Raw genomic sequence first — 22,073 nt, 5'->3', positions numbered from 1 at the left:
AACAAGTCAGATTGGGTAAATAGTTCCTTTACGTTTCATCAACTCAGTCAAATTGTTGCATTATGATCAGTGTCAATAAATGAGGATATGACTATTATAACACTGTTAGTACTGTTCACTGATATTAATAAAGTTTTTCTGCATTGAATCAAGATGGCGGCTTACGCGTTGCCTTTGGCTACCAGATGTATATGTAGATATTTACTGAAAAACACTTCCCTAAATTATTATACAATTTATTATCCTTCTCTCTACAATGCCAAAGGTAAGAGCTTCTTTGAGTTGTGTCGATTATATGTTTTCGTGAAACAACACGTGCTTTGTAAGCTTGTGTGTGTTAGGTAACTCACAAATTGAAACCTTGTACTAGTAGGTTACTGAACTTCAAAATCCCCAGCTAGTTTAATTGGAGTACACACTGTAATGTTGAGCCTTATTCAGTCACATTCAGTAGGGTGTACGTGTAAAATTGTGTATTTCAATTCTCAGCTGTGTTTATGTTTGTTGTTTTGAGTAACAACATTTAAACTTCTAGGGCTTTCTTTGTTTTACACCCCCAGGTTACACTACAACAACCGGAGGTCCTTCAGCATCACCAACCACCTTAAAGTCAGCTCCCTCAGAAACGTCCTTCAAAACGATTGTGCACTATGAAGATCTGGTCCGTGCTGGTTCTCTGAAGGAAGACACACAGCAAAGAGATGCTCTCCATAAGCTTGGCCAGCTGCAGACAGTCCTCCAGGGGTATTCTAACAGCGTCTACCTGATACCGCCAAAGTCAAAGGGTAAAGAGGAAGAACATTATCAAACAAAGGGAAAGGACCCTAAACTGAGCAGAACTCAAAGTGAAGGAGATGCTGGTGCAGAGGAGGTGGGTGATATGAATAGAGTTGAGGATAGGCCTAGAATCTAAATAATTGCATAATGTGGTAGCTCCTCAGTAACAAATTAATATTTTTTTCCTAACCTGAAACTAAGCCAAATTTGAATACTGCGTAAGGAATCATGTCACTCATTGCACAAAACATCCCCATCATTGATTGATTTAATACAGGTACATAAGTTATGATATCAAAAAATACCTGTAGAGGAATATGTTTTCAACTATGAAGTAGTTTAAAGAACGTTACACCATAAACTTTGCTTCCCTGGTGTGCTTTGTGAACTAAATCAACAAGTCTAGTTGCCTCTTTTCCAGTGTTGGCAAGGCTTCTCAGTTGTTTTTCCAAAACTTTGTCCCAGTTAGCAGAGGCAATTAGTCACTTGATTGTAATGTCCTTGATGTATCTTGCCTTCACAAAGCCTTATGGCTCAGTGGTTTTGAGTTCAAGCCTTTTAGCAGGGATGGGGATGATGCTCCTGTTCAAAGAAGATGGGCCCAAATTGTGGAACCTTGGCCACATCGCATGTCTTTTATCTAACCATCTAAAGCAATTCTTCATTCGTGACTGTGTAATGACTGGTTGTGGTCCAATAGGATTTTTTAGGACTGATATAATGGTATCGGGCCTACTCTGATCAGAGCAAGGACAGCCATCTAGGAAGTTTGTTTTTGTGTGGATTTGTACAGTGCACATTGGGTGTTGGAAAAAGCGCAAGTGCATTAATGTCTACATACAGTATGTGAACATGTGTTTGTGTGTGTGTTTAGGCACAGTATGGCAGTGTATTTGGGTTGTTTTTTAGGTCAGGCTAGCTATCTGTCTGTGTGGTGGGAGTTTGGGGGCTGTTTGGACCAGACATGGGGCCAGGGAGGTATTTGGGATAGCTACAGGGTGGACCTCCTGCTGGGTTAGTCCCATTTTCTCTCTCCCTCTCATCATCCCCAGCCAGTAATGAGGGGATCTCTATTGTCTGGAGGAATTTTTGTCTTTTTTGCTTTTGATTCCACTCTCTGGAAAATGTGGTGACAGTGGTGTTAGAGCCATCACCATTACCTTCTTCCTATTTTGTCTGTCTCTCTCTCAGTCTCTCTCTCTCTATCTCTCTCTCTCTATCTCTATCTCACACACACATACAGTGTGACTGGAGTTCTTATGCAATAACACTGATTTGAATGAGGTCATATTGCTCTCAGTGTGTGCCCCTTCTCTGAAAGTGCCGCCATTGTCCTTGGCTGACTGGCCGAGTCTATTAGGAGACTACACTTGACTTAATATTGACCCAATGTGGCGTGTTGTTGTAGCCATGAACAATGGTACATTGTCTCGGGAGGATTCACCCTATTCAAGTCAGATAGGCCCTCATGGATGAGTCCATGCTGTTGTGTACTCTTACCCATGGCTCCAAAGACAGACAACCTCCTCACGACCTCCGCCAACCTTTACGACAGCTTGTTATGTAAACTAAGTTTGCAGGAACCAATAGCGAGATGCCGGCTTCAGCTGCCTGGTTAAGGTGTTGACATGTGAACTTTTCGCTGTTCTACGAGTATTGGGTCCAAGGCATTTCATAGTGGGTGGACGGAGGTGAAAATAGGCGGGCTCACTCAGATCACTGGTCCAAGTGGGATGTGGGGGCTGAAGTGAGAGAAGGCCTTGTCCTTCTCCACTCTGCCGGAGATGGCCGCCAGCCACCGGAGACAATTACCCACGGTGCCAGAGAACAGCAAGGGAAGTCAGCGAAGAGTCACACTCTGACTGAATAGACTTGTGGCTCTTCCAGCATTTCACCCCACCTCAGGACAGGACAGAAAAACAGGTCAGAGAAGATCCTGGCAGGGCAGGGCAGGTAGGGATACGACATAGGACCATACGGGACATGAGAGAGATATGGACAAGGAACAGAGTGTGTGTGGGGGTGTGTGAGGCAGGAAGGGTGAATGTTTTTTTTCGGCTGTGAATCAACCATTGTGCTGAGATATGCCAGCCGGATGCCCAGTGAAGAGCAGTGAACACTGACTAATGCTTCCCTGAATCTGCTCCCAAAAAGAATGTTTCTGTTTTGTGACCATTATGACTCCCACTGCTGAAAACAAGTAAAGATCAACAACAAAATCCAACCTGGTGCTGTCCTAACAGAGGGGGCCTGTATTGGCACTGTAGTGCAGTCTTACCATGGCTCGTAGAACAGACGACCTCCCTGTGACCTGCGGTGCTGTGGCCCAGTCTCACACAGGGGCCCTGAGGAGGCGTGTCTGGGACGCTCAGTGTCCACGGAGAAAGAAGTGGGTTTACATACACATACACACCACCGCTCTATGCGCCTCGGTAAGTGTTGATAGGCTGAAGTCAACAGGAGAATAACCTCCGCCACCACATCTTTACAGCCACGCTATCACAATTAGCCAGGACTAAAGAAGGACTGTGTGCTGAAGTCCACTCCAGCTCGTATGAAGCCTCCCACCGGCCTCCCCGCTTAGTCAGACAAATCCCTCTATTGTCCGTGCCCTGATGCCTGTCTTCGTGGGAACCCCGGCTTGTCTTGTTGATTACGTGTCCTTTGTCTTGTGAGCGCACCAGTTGAGTCGTCTGGGGAGTGAGAGCCCATCCTGACCACGTGGCTTCATGCCCTGGGAGATGCTATCTAATCAGACAATGGTTTCATGCAATATGGCCATGAATAATGTTGTATATATTAATTTATTTTCCATAGTGTCATTTACATTAAGGATAATTAATTCATGGTAACCTCTTGATTGGTAAATGCTCTATGGGGTTGTCTTGGCCCGGGAAGGAGGCTCAGGGTAAAGGATGGGTGTACTGTTTTGGATGTGGGAGGGAGAAACAATTGTGAATATACATTTTTTTTTTAATGTCTTTTTTCTTTTCTTTTTCTTTTCCTCCACAGGAAGAGCCCCCTCCACCCCCTCCCCCACCCAGGGGATTCTATATCCATGGAGATGTCGGTGAGAGAAATTACAATATATATAATTATCATAATAAAATCCTCACCAAAAAACACCCACAGCCAGATTTTAGTAACACAAATGTACAATTGCACATATTTGAATTATTATAAGTATTGGGCACAGACCCATTCAGTAGTTCAGTAGTTGACAGATAGTGGACGCAGTGGGGCAGGGGGACCAGTGATTCAAGGCTGAGGTATTGGACAGTCTTGGGATCCAGACCATGTGCCGTTGATTCCAGGCACGGGGAAGACCATGCTGATGGACATGTTTTACGCTAACATGGAACACAGTCGTAAGAAGAGGGTCCACTTCCATAGCTTCATGCTGGACATCCACAAAAGTCAGTACTGTTCTCTGTTGAGGTTTCGCATGAGTTCTGTACACACACCCCCACACACGCGCACACATGCACAAGCAAACCCAGACACATGCAAAACCGCAAATACAAACACATACACACGCGTGAACTCACTCACATGCACACATGACACACACGTTGGAACCACTACCAGACGTTGTTTGTATTGACTCTGAAGAAGTTTTGAAGTGTCTCATAAATAGTAAAAAAAACAAAAAAAAACACTTCCCTCCCTCTGTGTGCTCTTTAACTCCTCAGTTAATTGTCCACCATTGTGCATGCGTGAAATTACTGCTGTTCTGTGCATCGTTGTGAGCTGTGGTCCTCAGATGCAGGTGTGCTGAGGAATGGGCCTGACGTTTGTGTTTCATGCTTAAAAGGGATCCATCGCAGCAAACAAAGCCTGCCTAAACGGAGGCTGGGGAAAATGTTCACCTATGACCCCATCTCACCGGTTGCCATGGAGATCAGCAGTGAAACTTGCATCTTGTGTTTTGATGAGTTTCAGGTGAGTGGGTGTGCAGGGGTTGTATTTGTGTGTGTGCGTCTGTGTGTGTGTGTGTGTGTGTGTGTATGTGTATGTGTATGTGTGTGTGATTGTCTACTAAAATACTATGATGTATGAAACAGTCAAGACAAAAGAACATTGTGTGATTCATCTGTGAGGCACACAGTAAAAAAGGATCAACAACACAAATCAAGAGTAGAAAGAAAATGAGAACAATGTCGTCCTCACACCCTCACATGCCTGGTTATGTACCTCCTCAAATTCCACAGGTTGTTTAATTGTTCCCACATGCCACATTGTATCCCAGTATAAATGCATATAAAGCAGGTTTTCCATGCACTGCTGTTGCTCAAAGACCAAACCACCTGTAGGTTTACAGTTCACTTGTTGCTGTGCTTTCCACTCCCAACACTCACAGACACAAGACTGCAGCCACCTAGTGGCCAGATCCAGAATAGCATCACTCTCACGTTGTGTTCTGTGGCTCAGAGTGGAATTCACTTCCTTCTGGTCCAGGCAGAAATATCTGATGGATGGATTCTGCTTTCAGCTTTATGGTGCTCTGTTTAGTATTTTTAGTTTTGGAGTCTCAAAGAGTAGGATTCCAACCCAATTGTAACTTGCTGGTAATGTAACATGCTTTCCAACCATATTCCTGGAAAGCTTCCATCCTGTTGGTTTTTACATAAATCCAGTACACCAATCTGAACAATGAGCTGGTTGTTTAGATGAATCAGGGGTTTTGAGCTGAGCACCTCCAGGTGTGTTTGGGGAAGAGGATTACGCATTTATTGCATGAACGTCATTAGAAGTGATCTTCTAGGCCCATCTGCGTTTGAATGGCTGATTCTGTCGTTGCTCTTAAGTGATGTTTGAAGGATTCTGCTATATTGTCCTGACCCGGCTCTTAGACAGACATGCAGGGACACATCGTTTATTGCGGTATTGTTAGGACGTATTATAGAAGGTGAATTCAGTCCATGCTATTCCATCAGTGAGTCTCATTCTTAATAGTTGGTCAAAGGTCATCACTGTCTGTTTTTCCACCCCCTGACCTCTCTCTCTCACACTCTGTCTGTCTCTCTCTAACTCCCTCTCTCTTTATCCTTCCCCCTCTATCTCTCTCTCTCTGTCTCTGTCTCTCTCTCTCTCCCCCTCTCTCTGTCTCTCTCTGTCTCTCTGTCTCTTTCAGTGCGGCCGGGAGGATCAAGAGGTTCATCTTTCATCGCTCTCTTTCACATTTGAAGCTCGCCACGTTCTCATTGATTTGTTTTGTTTGCGCTCGCCCCACTTTTGTCTTTTTCTCCAGCTCGTCAACGGTCGCCGCTGACGAGCCCACGGGCACACGTGTGCTTGTGTACGTGTTGTTGGGGGGGGGGGGGGGATGCGTAAACAAGAGGTTGGGGGAGGGGAGCCGGAAGGGTCTATACCAATCAGCCTTCTGGTCCTCTCAGCCATGCAGATGAGTGTGCGTATCAGCGGCCGTCTCCTGCCTCCTTAAGGGGCTGACGCTCAGACAGCGGGTCAGATGGATCTTATCCTCTTAAATGCTAATGACATATCCCCATTCTCTTCATTAGCATCGCACTATTATCAGTAATTTGTGGCCTCCCTCCCTCCTTTCACCCCCCCCCCGCTTCCCTGCATCCCTTCTACCTCCTCCTTCTATCCATCCTTCCCTGCTCTCCTAATGAATTCCGGCCATTGAGAACGATGAGGTGGAGAATGGAGTTATAGAGATAGGAGGGATGGAGGGAGGGAGGGAGGGATGGAGAATGGAAGCGAGCGAGATGGGAGAGTGGGAAGAAAGTGCTCTGCTGTTATTGTCTTGGACCCCTGGTCGCAATCCGCTCTGTGAAATTACCCCCCCCCCGAGGTTGTGGAGGTGAAGAGATGTAACATCAAAAGACGCTTCGTTTGGCACCCGTGTGACTGACTCCTTTAGACGGTGTAATTGGAGGCTCATTTGAATATCGCAAACAGCCCACCGTTGTTTTTGTGCGCCCCTCATCCCCTACCTACATGCACACACACACTCTCACCCCTCCCCCCCAAACCCTTATACAATTTTCTAGGAATCCTTTCTCTTCCCTGCGCCAATCTCTCTTTCCTAGGGCATTCACAATCAATATGGCCTCTCTGAATATGGCCCTAGTTGAGGGGCACATGAATAAACAAATATAGGTTGGATAAAAGGTCATAATTAAATGATTCTTTTGAAATGAAAATAAAAAAACGACTGTCGGAGGAAATGGGACCCCATTCAGAGACAGACGCCCTGGCTTCATGCTCATCCTGAATAGACGCACGCGCACACACACACACAACTTAATTTTGTGTATGAAGGGTTCCCCTCATTGCCCCCCCTTAGTAAAATCAAGGCTTTAGCCAGATGCTAATGGGGTATTTTATCGGGGCAACGGTGGTTAGTATGCAAGAAAACAGAGGACACTCCATGTTAAGATAAGCAACATATGGTTGGGGTATGGCTGTCATGAGTGTCTGTTTCACTCGGGGGAAGTAGCTAAGAGGACGGGTGAGAGGAGGGAGGGACAAGGACAGGGCAGAACACTTCACCTCCTCCTACCCATGACAACCCTGGGCCTCTCTGACGGCCAGTAACCCCAGTGAGCTGCGCGCTACGCTTCGGATCCTCACAAGACACTTCCTGAATGGAGGAAGTTCTCGTTAGCTTTTGACAAGATGGCTGCAGCTCACCGCGCGTGCTCGGTCTCCATTTCCGGGTTTAGCCTGCCCTGCATCGTGATGTCTGAATCACCACTGAATCACCACTGAATCACCATTGAATCACCACTGAATTACCACTGAGTTCAAGGTTCAAGGTGTATCTTGGAGCCATAGGGGAGAGCAATGGAGAGAGACAGAGAGAAGCAAGGAGAGAGAATGTGAGAGAGCGAGACAAAGAGGAGATCACTAATGGAGGGGTCACTTTCTCTCGTCAGTGACTCGTCATTGCCGTGGTGATGGTGTCCTAGGTGATGTTCCAGAAGCTGCCGCAGAGCCTGTGTACACAGTGAAAAGGGAGGGGGCCCATACACAGTACGCGGTGACCTCGGAGGTTGTGCGTGGGTTAGATGAAGATCAATCTCCACACACACACTCACACATGCAAGTACACACACACACACAGGCACACACACGGACATGCAAGCAGACACACACACACACACCTGTGCATGGCCATCTGGCGAGACTCTTTGTCTCTTATTGTGGCCCCCCTGTTTTCATATTGCTCATTTTTTTATTATTCTTTTCTTTCTATTGCTCCCTCACTCTGTCATTGTGGCCGTCTGGCCAGCTGATTAGCTCAGCTTCGCTGTATCGCCTTGGCTACTTGTCCTCGACAGAAAGCCGCTTCGTGACTATTTGCAGTCAGGTGGAGTGCTTGATTGTGTGTGTGTGTGTGTGTATGTGTGTGTATGACCAGAGCCAGCATGTTGAGATGGAGTTCACCTGAATGCAACTAATCAGCTCAGAAAATTGAATGCTCATTCTCAGCTGCCATGTGTTGACCTCAAACACACACACACACACACACACACACACACACACACACATTTAGACGCTCTTAATGGTACATACATGTGCACGTGCACACATACACACACACACACACACAGACACAGAAATATATTCTAATGTGTGATGTCAGTCAGTAGAAGCTTTATTAGTAACAAATTAATAAACAATAGTAACAAATCTCTCTCTCTCTCTCTCTCTCTCTCTCTCTCTCTCTCTCTCTCTCTCTCTCTCTCTCTCTCTCTCTCTCTCAGGTGACTGACATAGCTGATGCAATGATTCTGAAGCAGCTGTTTGAGATCTTGTTCAGGACTGGAGTAGTGGTGGTGGCCACTTCCAACAGACAGCCTGATGGTAAGGCTCTGTGTGTGTGTGTGTGTGTCCAACTGCCCTTCTCCATCGTCAGCTGGCTTGCTTCTCAGAGGGTATTCTGGTGCAAACAAAAGTAACCTACACAGTTTTAACTCAACAATGGCTCGCAAACGACCTTCATCTCCACATCGTTTCCAGTCCGACATGTTAGCTCTGTGAGACGATCTCATCTTCGCCCTCTTTAAACCCTTACTTTCGTGCTTGGAATGACTACAGGCCCTTTAATCCTCAAGAAACTGTGGGTGTGTGACACCACTCTCAAGGTTCCCTCCTCTTCATTAAGCACCGTCCGCAAGGGAGGATGGTTCATTCTTTTCTCCGTTTCCTTCAGGTAATCACGGACCTGAACTGATTTGATAACTGTGAGCCAAACAGCTCTTTATATTTGCTCTGATTAGATCAATGATTTTTCTCACCATCTAAAGCATGTGGTGATACCAGGCCTGTTATACTAGATCTTTCAGTCTCACCACCTGAAGGTAATCCTCCGCCGCTCCCCCCCCCCAGCCTGTATCAAAGCAAGGCTGTTTAAAAGCTTTCAATTAAGAGAGAGAGTGAGTGATCTCATACACAATCTGTAAAAACGAGGCCTGTAACTCTTTAATCTCTCCCCCTCCCTCTCTCTATCTCTCCATCTCATCCTTACTTTGTCGGCTCGACCGCCATCGCTTTGTCAGGTCTGTGATGTGGTGTTTAGTGCAAAGCGAGAGGGGTGGGAGAGGGAGAGAAGGAGCAAAGTGACTGAGTGAGAGAGGGAGAGAAGGAGCAAAGCGACGGCGTGAGAGAGGGAGAGAAGGAGCAAAGCGATGGCGTGAGAGAGGGAGAGCGACGAATTGTCTTTCCCCGTCCTCTCTCTCTGGGCTAAGCGTGAACGTGGTCTCGCCCGCTGGAGTGGCGTGACGGCGAAGGAGATGGTCCTCTCAGACAAAGACACGCTTCTCTGACATTTAGCCGCCATTAAGAACAAAGCGCCAGACCACGCCAACTTGATAGAGCGCCTCTTTGGTTTTAATTAGACGGCTTAATGGAGCTATGAAGGCCTTTAAGAGACAACCTAACATGAAAGGAAGACATGTCTCTCGCTTCTCTCTGTTGATGTTGAGCCGCCAGTATCAAAAGCCCCTGAGTGGATCATGTGACTGAAGTAGGGGCTCCAAGATGGGCCACACGTCCACATCTTTGTTGTTTTGTAGTTGCTGTGTTGCTCAGCTTAAGCCGTTGTTGTCCTCGTTTCAGCAATGCTGTTAATGGATGTACTGGGGGTAGAGGAGGAGGAAAACAGGAATGAATGTTTAATTTCAGGCCCTTGATGGTTGGGTCTCCTCTTTTGTGGCTCACCAGTGCTCCCGGTGGCTAGGGCTGGAGGGGCATTCAATGACAATTGTACTTCCATCTGTGATTTCCCGGTAAGATGACTCTTAATGATTTAGTTTTATTAATAACAGTACAGCCGAGGCAGGACCCACCCCACAGCACCCCACAACACCCCACAGCACCCCACAGCACCCCACAGCACCCCACAACACCCCACAGCACCCCACAGCACCCCACAGCACCCCACAACAGCCCACACCCCACAGCACCCCACAACACCCCACAGCACCCCACAGCACCCCACAACACCCCACAACACCCCACAGCACCCCACAACAGCCCACACCCCACAGCACCCCACAACAGCCCACACCCCACAGCACCCCACAACAGCCCACACCCCACAGCACCCCACAACAGCCCACACCCCACAGCACCCCACAACAGCCCACACCCCACAGCACCCCACAACACCCCACAACACCCCACAGCACCCCACAACAGCCCACACCCCACAGCACCCCACAACAGCCCACACCCCACAGCACCCCACAACAGCCCACACCCCACAGCACCCCACAACAGCCCACACCCCACAGCACCCCACAACACCCCACAACACCCCACAGCACCCCACAACACCCCATAACACTCCACGACACTCCACGACACTCCACAACTCCCAATTGTACACCCAATAACATAGCACATCAAAACCACTACCACCACAACTACTCGTTTGCATCAGTTACTCTGAGCAGCTTATGCAAGCTTTTGTGTGTGGGTGTGTGTATGTTTGTTTGACTGTATTTGTTTGACTCTGTGTGTGTGTGTGTGTGTGTGTGTTTGACTATTTGTTTGACTTTGTATGTATGCATGTGTGTGTGTCTTTGTCTGTCTTTTTTATGTTTATGGGGTACGCTACTTCAGATGTAATTTGCTCCAGACGAGCTAATTGAAAGCTCTATTCAGCATCACTGTGTGGACATTGTCAGCTGCTGAAAAAGAGACAGTTCTGTCTCCCGACACCATTGTTTGGGAATGTAATGAATTTTATTTTGCTGCCGCCTCGGCCCGGTAGAGAAATCCATTTTTCTCCCTTGGCCTCTTTTGTGGCCCCATCCCATCCTTCTGTTGATCAATGGCCACTTGATCAGCCAGTGTGAGTGTGGAGAATGACGTTATTAGAAGGCTAAACAGCACTGCTAATACAGGCCCGCCTCTCTCCATTCAGATCTGTACCGAAACGGACTTCAGAGAGACGCCTTCCTGCCTTTCATCCACGTGTTGAAGGTAAAGACAGTCATCCCCCTCTCTTTCTCTTTATGTCTCCCTCTCTCTCTCTGTCTCTCCATCTCTTTATCCCCCTTCGTCTCTCTCGCTCTTTCTCTTGATCTCTACTGTCTTATCTAATTAATTTGTTAATTTTTAACCCAGCCACGCACACACACATGCAACAGCACCCACACACACCTCCGTCTGTGTTTATCTGTCTCTGTTTTACTTTGCTCTCGTGTGTTTTGATGTGGTTTCTATCTGGTCACCAGCACACACACCATCACAAAGCTGTCTTTGATCATACCTTACCATGGTGACACAAACACACACAGGGTGACAGAGTGATCTCCTCCACTACCCCTCCTCTCTTTCTCTCTCATCCTCCTTCCTCTCTGCCGCCCCTGCCAATGAGAGGGGGATGAGCAGAGACAGACAGACGGATAAAGTCATGGGGAGTGAGAGAGAGACATATACGTTGGAGAGAGAGAGTGGAGGGGAGAGAGATGAATGGGTAGAGAGAAATATGGGAGAGAGAGGGATGAGAAGAGAAAGATGGAGGGATGGGGGAGAGAAAGATGGAGATGGGGGGAACGAACACAAACAGGCAATCGAGGGAGCGGAACAGCCTGCTTGTATTTCAAAGGGAGGAGAGAAGAAGAGAGGTGAGGAAGGGAGGAGAGGGAGGGAGGGAGCACGGTGGAGCCTAGCCACGCTGTGATGAAACTGCTTTGCAATTTAAAAGCATTATTGTAAGCAGGTAGGAACATGATGTTTCTACACAGAGGTAATTACTGAGGTGTTTGTAGTGACTGTGATCATAAATAATTGGTGAATAATTTTTCATGGATTTGACAGAAGAGGGGGGAGGGCATTCTTCTGCCTTTTATAGGTATTTAAATCCTAAATAGGGAGGCCAAAGAGTGGGAAATTGATCCATTTTATCAGAACATTGGGCTATGCACACTGGGGAAGTACATATATACTGATACACAAACTTCGTTGTACACACACACACACACACCTGTAAGCATGCATAAACAGGCATAGAGAAACAGACAGACAGAGAGTGCCCTGAATCACGGTAATGTGTTAGCAATACACACACATGTACTGACACAGCAGCTACGCAAACCCTACCTCTGTGGACAGGGGCCTCAGGAATCAGTGTCTGCTTTAATGGAGACTTTCAGGGTCACTTGATCTCTACTGTCATCCCCCTGTGCACATACACACACTGCACACCATTCATCTTTTAGCAACCGTATAAAACCGTAGAGGCCTTAAAGTCATCTCAACAAGAATGCCCCACTCCACACCCCCTCACCCCTACCACCATATCTAATCCCCCCTGGGGAGGGGTGGAAGGGGTGACGGGGGTGACGGGGGCCAGGGGTGAAGTGGGGGGGGGGGGGGGGGGGGGGGTAGCTGAATGCCCTACGTCCCTGTTTGGACCTCCCAACCTCATGCCTTTCAGGGCCCATGTTCCTCTTTGTGAGGCCATCTGGTTTTGGGGTGGTTTGGGATGGGGTGGTTTGGGGGTGCCCCCCCCCCCCTGTCTTGAGGGGATGACCTGTGACGTTATTCAGGGGAGCTCTTTGGGGGGGGTTCAGGTTCTCCCCTAATAGAGTGAACTAAAGCTGGAGGAGAACAATGATTCAACGCTCTCTGACTTTTTGGGTATTGACTGCGTGTGGGGGTCAGTGAGCATGAATGAGTGAGCGAGTGAGCGTACACTTGAATGTACAGGTTTGTGTTCGTACATGTGCGCTGTCACCTGATGTGTGGTATTTTTGTTAATAAAAATAATGAATTAATAAATAAATAAACAAACGGATGGCTGAAAAAGTCCAGTTGTGGAAAGCGTTTTCATCTGAAGAGAGAATGGAGGAGGAGGAGGAAGGGGGGGGGGGGGTGGGGGGGGGGGGGAGAGTGGTTGTGCCTCTCCTCCACTGAAGGTCTCTCCATGGAGGAGGGAGCAGAGAGAGGCTCTGAAGAGGCCCCAGCCCACGGACTCCCTCCAAATAAAAATTGATGTTTGATGACTGGCATTGTCCTATTGGCATTTAGCAGTGCAACAATGACGTACTGTTTGCCCCCTGGCATTCCTTCGTAATTGTTGCCCTATTTCAAAAGAAAAGGATGAGGAGGAGCAGGGACAGGGTTATGAAGCAGAAGCAGCCTCGTATGAGATGCCTGCATGGGACATAGCTTGGTCAAGGGAAATAACGTTCTCCAAGTTCTGCTACTTCAGTTTTGGCATTTATATTTTCGCTTTTATCCACATAACCTTGAGGTTGTTGGCAAACCGTTGTGGGTTTGGTGTGTGTGTGTGTGTGTGCACGCGTGATTCTCTGCGTGCGCGTGTGTGTATATGATTGTGTGTGAGAGTGTTCTGTACAACAGGGCTAGTATTACTGTGTGTTGTGCGTAGGTGTAGTGGGCCACCTTGAAGCTCCTGTAAGAGACGGTCTAATCCAATAATGGCTCATTTAGATCATGAAAGAAAGCCAGCAGTGGAGGCAGAAAGCACTTGTCATACTTTCTATCACCTCATCCTTTCTTTTTGTGGCATCCAAATACAGTATGAACCAATCCAGTTGAGTTCAGTAATGTCCATCAAGTTAAATTGCAGACTGTCCAATAAAGGCTTTTTCAGAAATGGAAATATCTTGCTACCACTCACTCTTCTTTCTTTCTTTCTCTTTCTTTTCTGTCTTTCTCTCTTTCTCTTTGTTCTGCTCTTCTCTATCTTTTCTGTCTCACTCTATCTTGTCTTTTTCTCACACTTTTAGTCTGGTCAAATTTTTTCTAAATGTTCTTTCCCTCACACTGACCCTACTCCAAGTGAGTCAGGTGGCTGAGCGGTTAGGGAATTGGGCTAGTAATCCAAAGGTTGCTGGTTCGATTCCCGACCGTGCCAAATGACGTTGTGTCCTTGGGCAAGGCACTTCACCCTACTTGCCTCGGGGGGAATGTCCCTGTACTTACTGTAAGTCGCTCTGGATAAGAGCGTCTGCTAAATGACTAAATGTAAATGTACTCCATAACAGTGTGATCTCATCTAGTTAGTCTTGTAGCACCTCTAGTGGCCAGGTATAGCTACAACACCTGCCTCTAGCTCAGCAAGAGGATGTCAGAGAGAGGCGGGGTCTGTCGGAGAGGTTGGCGTCTGTCATCCGGGGGTGGTCTGTCAACGAGGGGCGTGGTCTGTCAACGAGGGGCGTGGTCTGTGAGGGGGTGGGGTGTCTGTCAGAGAGAGGGGTGGAGGGTATATGGGGGGTCCAGTAGGGTCCTGGATCACAGAAGGCGGGCCCCACATTGAAAAGATGTTTCCCCAAGAGGAGCAGCCCAAACTGGGGGAGGTTGTGAGAACGACCCTTCGGAACGAACCCCCCCCTGGTCCTGGGCAGTCAGACTTAAAGGGAATAGATCATTAGGTGTAATTAGGGTGTTCACATTGTTACGTCCCCCACGGTATGCCTGGACTGAATAAAATCACCACACACACACATACACTGAAATACACCAAAACACACACTCTGAAACACACACTCTGAAACACACACTCTGAAACACACACACGTACTCCCCAGTTAGTGAAAGCACTTTGATGTCAGAAGAGTGGTCCAGGACGGCCAGCATAAAGGCACTGTTTTAAGCTTTCTCTTTCTCCCTCTCAACCCCCCCCCCCCCCCACTCCCGACCCTTCTGCCCCTCCCTCCCTCCCCTTTCTTCTCTCCCTTCACACAGAGGCTGTAAGACACACACAGATGAATGGATGACAACCTTTCCCCCCCACCCCCCATCCACCTCCCCTGCTTCCCTCCATCTCTTTTTCAGCCTTCCCACCCTGCCTTCTTTGAGGCCTGGTCAATTCTCCGAGGGCCAAACAAAAAAAAAGCATCAAATGTTTTCTGGTGTAGATAATGAGGGAGTGAACCTCATCAGAACCCGCCAGCCAGCTATCCTTGGCTTTTGTTGCTTCTCAATGGCACCGCGCTCTTTGAAAAACTCAAAAGCAACTTTTTGAGGAGCTGAGGACAGAGAAAGATATTGGGGAGAGGGAGAGGAAGAGGGAGTGAGGAAAAGAAAAAGCCAGTGTGTTTTTATGCTAAACGTCTGTCCAGAGGGAGAGGGCTGGACAGCTCCAACAATGACATGATTGGAGCTACATGTGTTAGCATGACTTTCTCTATAGACCCGCTGATTCTCATGTCTGTCATTACTCTGTGTGTGTGTGTTTGTGTTTATATGTGTGTGTTTGTATGTGTGTGTGTGTGTGTGTGTTCACTAAGCCAGAGAGGAAAGGAGATCAAGTGAAAGATATATATATTTCAGGATTTCCGTTTATGAAGGTACTCAATAATTTCGACTTAGGTAACTGACCAGCATGATGAATACCGTGTGATAGGAGACACAGGTTGTGTGTGTGGATGCGTGGGTATGTCTGGGTTTGTGAGTGTGTAGTTGTGTTGGTGTGCATGTGTCATGTGTGTGGGGGGGGGGGCTAGGGGGAAGGAGAAGAGATGAGTAGAGTATGTAGGTGGAGGAAGTGTGTAAGGAGTGAGATCTTTAACAGAGCCTTCAAGATGGTACTAGTAATCAAGTAATAATGACCCATAAGGCCTAATCCTGTCTGATTATAAATAACCAATGGTACCATCATCTTTGATTGTGTTCCCTTCCATCTCTCCCTCCCTATCTTCCTATTCCTCCAGCGCCCTTTCTTTCTCTGTCTCCTACTCTCTATATTTCTTCCTTGAAGAAATATTCAGAGTGACCCATCACACACATATATATATAGGTATGGACAAAATAGAGTGAGAAAGAGGGGGGGGGGAGGTAGAAGAAAAGACGAGCACGGCCTTGTGATGCGTGGCGACGCGGTGGTAACGATGCGGTGTTATTGCTCAGGAACCAGGCTATTTACCCGTCCATGGTGGTGGTGAGGTCGCAGAGGGTTGATGAAATGACATCTCCCTTTTGTGCGCCGGGGACAGCGAGTTTGTCAGGTTGTTATTAAGGCTGATTCAACCAATTGGCTCGGAGTGGGAACCCTGTTCATGCGACGGGTGCGGAGATAAAAAGTTGACAGCGGAGAAGAATGGAGTATTTCCGTCCACTTGCTTTTGTGGTGATTGCTAATTATCTCGTAGCTCAAGGAGGCCGGTGGCAGAAATTCACTGATTTCATAATTTGCCAGAGCTGTCATTGAATACTGATTTGCCCGGCGGCGGTTTGAATGTGATGATATACGATTCTTGTCTCCTTTCTTCTAGAACAGGCAAGATGATGATTATAGTTTGTGCTGCTCTCGCTGACATATATCCTGTTGACGTTTTACACTAAACTGGAAAAGTTTGAACTCTGTCTCTGAACTATCCTGTAAGCACTCAAGTTGGGAACAATAAACTCAAAGAATTTTTAAGGAAAAAAAAGACACAAAACACTTCACACAAAAACACACCAAAGTTCCCCAAGCGCAAAATGTGATTGTGTGAAAGGTTGTTGAAGCCTCTATGGCTACTGCTGCACACAGAGCCACAACAGACAGAGAGTCATGACCAGTGCTTCTAGACATACAGAAACACCTTGAAAGTGGGCTCATGATTGACTTCACCATTTCCTTTTTTTGCCTTTTTATTTTTCTTCCAATTTATCCTGATTCACTTTTGTTTGTATGTGTATGTATATGCAGGACTCCTGCCAGTCCATCTGTCTGGACTCTGGTATAGACTACAGGAGAATGGACCGGCCTGCAGCCGATAAACTCTACTTCCTGTGAGTGTGTGTGTGCGTGTCTGTGTGTGTGTGGGTGAGAGAGAGAGAGAAAGAGAGAGAGAGAACCTCTTGTATTCAAAGTGAGACTCCTTCACTAAAAGAGGGTCTCTCTCGTTCTCTTTCTCACACTTTATCTCCTTATGTCTTTTCATTTCCCTCTCCTTCTCTTTGTCACTCTAATACTCTGACTTATTCTCCCTCAAACACTCTCACTCTTGCAAACACTCGTTCTCTCTTTCTCGCGCTCTCTAAATATATATGTCTTTGCATACAGAGAGAGAGAGAGACCAAGAGAGACTAATAGAGACCACGAGAGATAGAAGCAACGGTTGATTTTGAAAAGACAATCTCGTATTCTATTTATTGGCAGGACACACAAACAAACACATGCACACACACACACACACACACAGATTGCTCATTGCAGAGCGGGAGATTTCAAGTGCCTCCGTCTTTTCAGTGTATGCAAATAAAACACATTGCACCTCTGTACACACGGATACAAACACACACACGCAGTCTCCTCGGGAGGTGCATTCAGAAGCTAATGTTTGTGTTTAGAGCCTAACATCCTGTTCTTTACGAGAGCGAAAAAGCTAAGTACCCCACCTCCCTCGCTCTCCTCTCTCCTGTTTAATAAGACCACTCCAGCCTTATTAATTTCATATTCTATTATCATCTCTAATTCTCACTCTCTCTGTGTCTGTCTGTCTTTATGCCTGTCTGTGTGTGCTGGTGTGTGTATGTGTGTGTGTGCGTGTGTATTTGTGTGCGTACGTTTGTGTGTGTGCTTGTCCTGTATGTGTGTGTGTGTGTATGTGTGTGTGTCCCACAGCACAAGAGAGCCTGATGCAGAGGCCTTCATGGATGTGCTGTTTGATGATCTGGCCCTGATGCAAAACAATGGTGGGGAGCTCTATTCATTCCTGTCCTCTACTCTACACAGAGACAGGGAGAGGGGTGGAAAGGGAGGGAGGGAGGGTAAAAAAGAAGGGGAGGGAATGTGGGAAGAGAGGGCTCAAAGCAGAAGACAGGATGTTCATATTTCTGAAAGGATTTACTGTATTGGTTTTTAACAACACGTAAAACATTGTAAGTCTATGCATTAAAAAACATATACAGGATGTCAATATGTGTGTGTGTTTTCCCAGTAAAAGGACCTACAGTATTGACCATGCAGGGCCGGCATCTGACGTTGGAGAAGACGTGTGGCACCATTGCTGACTGCACCTTCCAGGAGCTGTGTGACAGAGTAACACACTCTATTTTTGTCTCAAACTTTCATCCTCTACTTTCCCCTTTGAGCCTAATGCTTCCCCTACCTCCTCTTCTGCTGTCCTTTGGTGTCCTTCTCTTTGCCTCTCTCTTTTTTTCCCATCGACTCTTTTTCTTTCTTTGTCACTCAGCCCTCACCTTTGACCCCTCTGGACGTTCTCCAGATACAACTTCTTGTTTGGAGGGATAGCTTAAAAATGCATCAATGTATGAATGGGAACATTTAAGGACCTGAATAAGCTGCTAAATCAAGTGTGGGCAACATTACACGTAACAAATATAGTCTGTCTCTATGTCAGTCGAGCACAGTAGCACATCCAGCCCCTGTGTCTCTATGTCAGTCGAGCACAGTAGCACATCCAGCCCCTGTGTCTCTGTGTCAGTCGAGCACAGTAGCACATCCAGCCCCTGTGTCTCTGTGTCAGTCGAGCACAGTAGCACATCCAGCCCCTGTGTCTCTGTGTCAGTCGAGCACAGTAGCACATCCAGCCCCTGGGTCTCTATGTCAGTCGAGCACAGTAGCACATCCAGCCCCTGTGTCTCTATGTCCTCCAGCCTGTTGGTGCTAGTGACTACCTGGAGATGGCTCGGCTGTTTGACACGGTCTTCATCCGTCACGTCCCCCGGCTGACCCTGACGCTGAAGGACCAGACCAGGCGCTTCATCACTCTCATAGACACCTTCTACGACAACAAGGTGCCCTTACTCAGCGGACCAGCACTTCACAACACTCTACAACATGGGCTCAGCTCCCTTTCAATTCCATCAATCTGAAGTTTAATTCAAACCGTAGTAATAAGAATGCACTGTGCTCCCTCCCTCTACACACTCTGTCCATCCCCCCCACCCCCCCCCCCACACACACACACCCTGTGTCCTCCTCTGTCTAACCCTCATTGTCTCTTCCTCTTATTCTCCCCCTCTCCTCTCTTCTCTCTCTCTTCCTCTACCCCTCGTTGTCCCCCTCTGTCCTCCCCTCTCCCCACTTCTCTCCTTCCCTCTCTCCTCCACTCGGTCCACCCTCTCTGCCCCCCTCCCTTCCTGTCCCCCTCCACCAGGTGAGGGTGGTGTTGCTGGCTGACGCTCCTCTCGGCCAGCTGTTTGTACACTCAGGGGGGGAGGATGAGCGTGACCGTCTGCTCCTGGATGACCTGGGCCTCAGTGGGGTGAGACCGCAGTCTAACTACCATCACAAGTCCTTCTGACCTCATTCTCATGGTCATTTTATGTTTGGTCGTGTTTATTTTGGGGGGGGGGGTTTACCCTAGTTTGTGGTCATGGTCAGATAATGTAAACGGTAATGTGTTTGTGTTGGTGGTCAGGTAAGGTAACCTCTTCTGTGTTGGTGGTCAGGTCAGGTCAATCCTTCTGTGTTTGTGGTTCTGTGTTTTCCAGGACGTAGGGGAGCGTCTGTCTCTGTTCACAGCAGAGGAGGAGATCTTTGCCTTCCAGAGGACCATCTCCAGACTGACCGAGATGCAAACAGAGATGTACTGGAGCCAGGGGAACCGCAACAATAGTTAGACATGCATGTAGAACTACAAGACGCACGGCCTCTGCTTACAGGGACCGCATTGATGATTCATACCCCTTTGACAAACTAAGGACTACAGTAACTATGATCCATACATATTTTGTAAACTTAGGACTACAACAACTAAGATCCATAGCTTCTTTACATAGAGTACAAAAGCCATGATCCATAGGGTTTTTACAAACACATGGACTGTAATAACCGTCAAGGGTTTGAAGCAGCTGCCTTTAACCTGTCTGTTAATCATAATCTCGTCCTCTGATGCAGTAAAACTTGAATACCTCACAGAACACAGGTAGTATAAATGCCACTGGAAAACCACTCCATCATAAACTATAGGTCAGGGCAGACATGAAACAAGACGTGCATCAACAACAAAATCCTCATCAATTACGGGTATGAGTACAGAGAGACATAAAGTCCCATATCATGCTAAATGTGAGGTACAGACTTTTGCTAAACAGACTAGAGGGAGAACATCACCACTGAACAAGTGTTCCATTCACTGTGGAGAACTACCACCACCTAGTGGTGTACTAAGGAATAACATCTGAATTTTTTCAAACCTGATTTTACGTTTTTATGGCAACGGAAACACAGGGCCTTATAGCCTATGTAAATATTTTCAAAAATAAGGTACAACATTGTTTGTTTTGGGTTTGCATGCCTGAAGTAGCATTATTAGATGGCTTGTGCAATGAACGCTGATTGCCGAATGCAAATTGTAATGTATGTATAATGGTATGCTACGCTACCTTGTTGTGTGCTTAAACCTAAGTAACTAAGTAAAAATTATCAAAGGGACCCCTATGAGTATCATGCTTGGAAGTATAAGAAATTATGTCGCGTACTGAAAAAGGGTTCTGTGGATTCATTCTGAAGACTACCACAAGATGGCGCCAGACGTTAAGCGATGATGGCGTTGTTTGTAATTGCTCCTATCCATGGATGAGGTCATCGTGGCGCATCGCCTCACTGCTGGCTCTTCTGCTGGGACTAACCCAGAACGATCCTCAGACCCAGAACGTGTGTGTGGTGCCAGTACACCTGCTGAACTGCTTGATTAAATGATATTACTACCTTGTCTTGAGGGCTTGTGTAGGGCTAGTTTTATTTCCTTAACAGAAAGTAAACATTGGACTATGTGTGTGATGCTACATGCAGGTGTGTGTTATAGCCTACAGTAGGCTACATCATATGAGTGTTTATCATAATATAGCATTTATTTATAGAAACGTTATTATACGTTATTTATAGTATTGTATTTGGGTTGATAGTTCGTTCACCTGGACAGGCCCAAGGTGACAAAAAACAGGACGTATCAGGAAGATTAGATAACGTGTTATCTGGTGCCTGATACACATTTAAAGGCCACTGAATGTGTGTGTGCGTCTGTGTGTCGTAGTTCTGTGCGTTCGTCTGTTGACTGCTCGGCTCTGTCTATCCCACCATAGCTCTCAATTAAGGGAAAATCAATCACCGTCTATTCCTAGGGCTTTAATCCAATCACAGCATTACGCTGTTTGGGAAAACATCAGACACAAACATAGATGGCCGACCTCCTTTGTGTGTTTCTTAATTGGATGATAGACGCTGCCGAGCGTGTTGTGTGTGTGTGTGTGTGTGTGTGTGTGTGGGTGGGTGTGTGGGGGGGGCTCTGTTCTCAAGAAACATTGCGGGAGCAAGATGCGTTGGAGAGGTGCGTGCGAGCAGAGTGAACATTTATGTTTGTTCATGGGAGGGAGGGAGGGAGGGAGGGAGGGAGGGAGGGTGGGTGGGTGGGTGGGAGGGAGGGTGGCTAAAGGTTGATTAGCAACAGAGGAAGGGAGGTTTAGGAGGAAATGAGGGCGAGGGTGGTAGAGGGAGGGAAACGAGTAAGTAAAGAAAGGCATGGTGCAAGGAGAAAGATGGTAAATTGTATAATCCCAAGGTAGAGTTATTCAGTTAGGGTCACAGTGGGCTGAATGTAATACAACAAAAGTCTCTCTGGTCCACATCTGCCTTTCTAAGGTAATGAAGTGTGAAGTTTGCTCTCTAGGCTGTGTGTGTTTGTTTGTGTGTGTACTACATCCTTGCCTGACTGTAAGAATCTGATCTTTGTGTAATGGGCATTCTTTGTTAAAGGTGTGTATGTATGAGTTTAGTTGTGTGTGTAGTCAGAAGGAAGATCAGGTCAAGTAAAATAGAATAGTCTAGACTACATAACTGTCATACACAGAATGCCCCAAAATGTTGCTTATCAGACCATTCAGCAGGAAAA

General features: G+C 47.0%; 1 protein-coding gene across 1 annotated transcript; it reads left to right on the top strand.

Moving 5' to 3' along the window:
- Positions 1–153: 153 nt before the first annotated feature.
- On the top strand, positions 154–20,884 carry afg1lb (AFG1 like ATPase b). The gene is made up of 13 exons (XM_067241701.1): positions 154–265; positions 561–871; positions 3,790–3,847; positions 4,092–4,193; positions 4,592–4,719; positions 8,514–8,613; positions 11,180–11,238; positions 16,922–17,004; positions 17,840–17,910; positions 18,156–18,256; positions 18,835–18,975; positions 19,338–19,445; positions 19,675–20,884. The coding sequence occupies exons 1-13, from the start codon at positions 154–156 to the stop codon at positions 19,801–19,803; spliced, it is 1,503 nt and encodes a 500-aa protein (XP_067097802.1). The 3' UTR covers positions 19,804–20,884.
- The last annotated feature ends 1,189 nt before the right edge of the window (positions 20,885–22,073 follow it).

Source organism: Osmerus mordax, chromosome 8, assembly GCF_038355195.1.
Source record: "Osmerus mordax isolate fOsmMor3 chromosome 8, fOsmMor3.pri, whole genome shotgun sequence".
Taxonomy (NCBI): Eukaryota; Metazoa; Chordata; class Actinopteri; order Osmeriformes; family Osmeridae; genus Osmerus; species Osmerus mordax.
The sequence above is the reverse complement of the archived record's forward strand: the minus strand, read 5'-3'. Positions and strand labels throughout refer to the sequence as shown.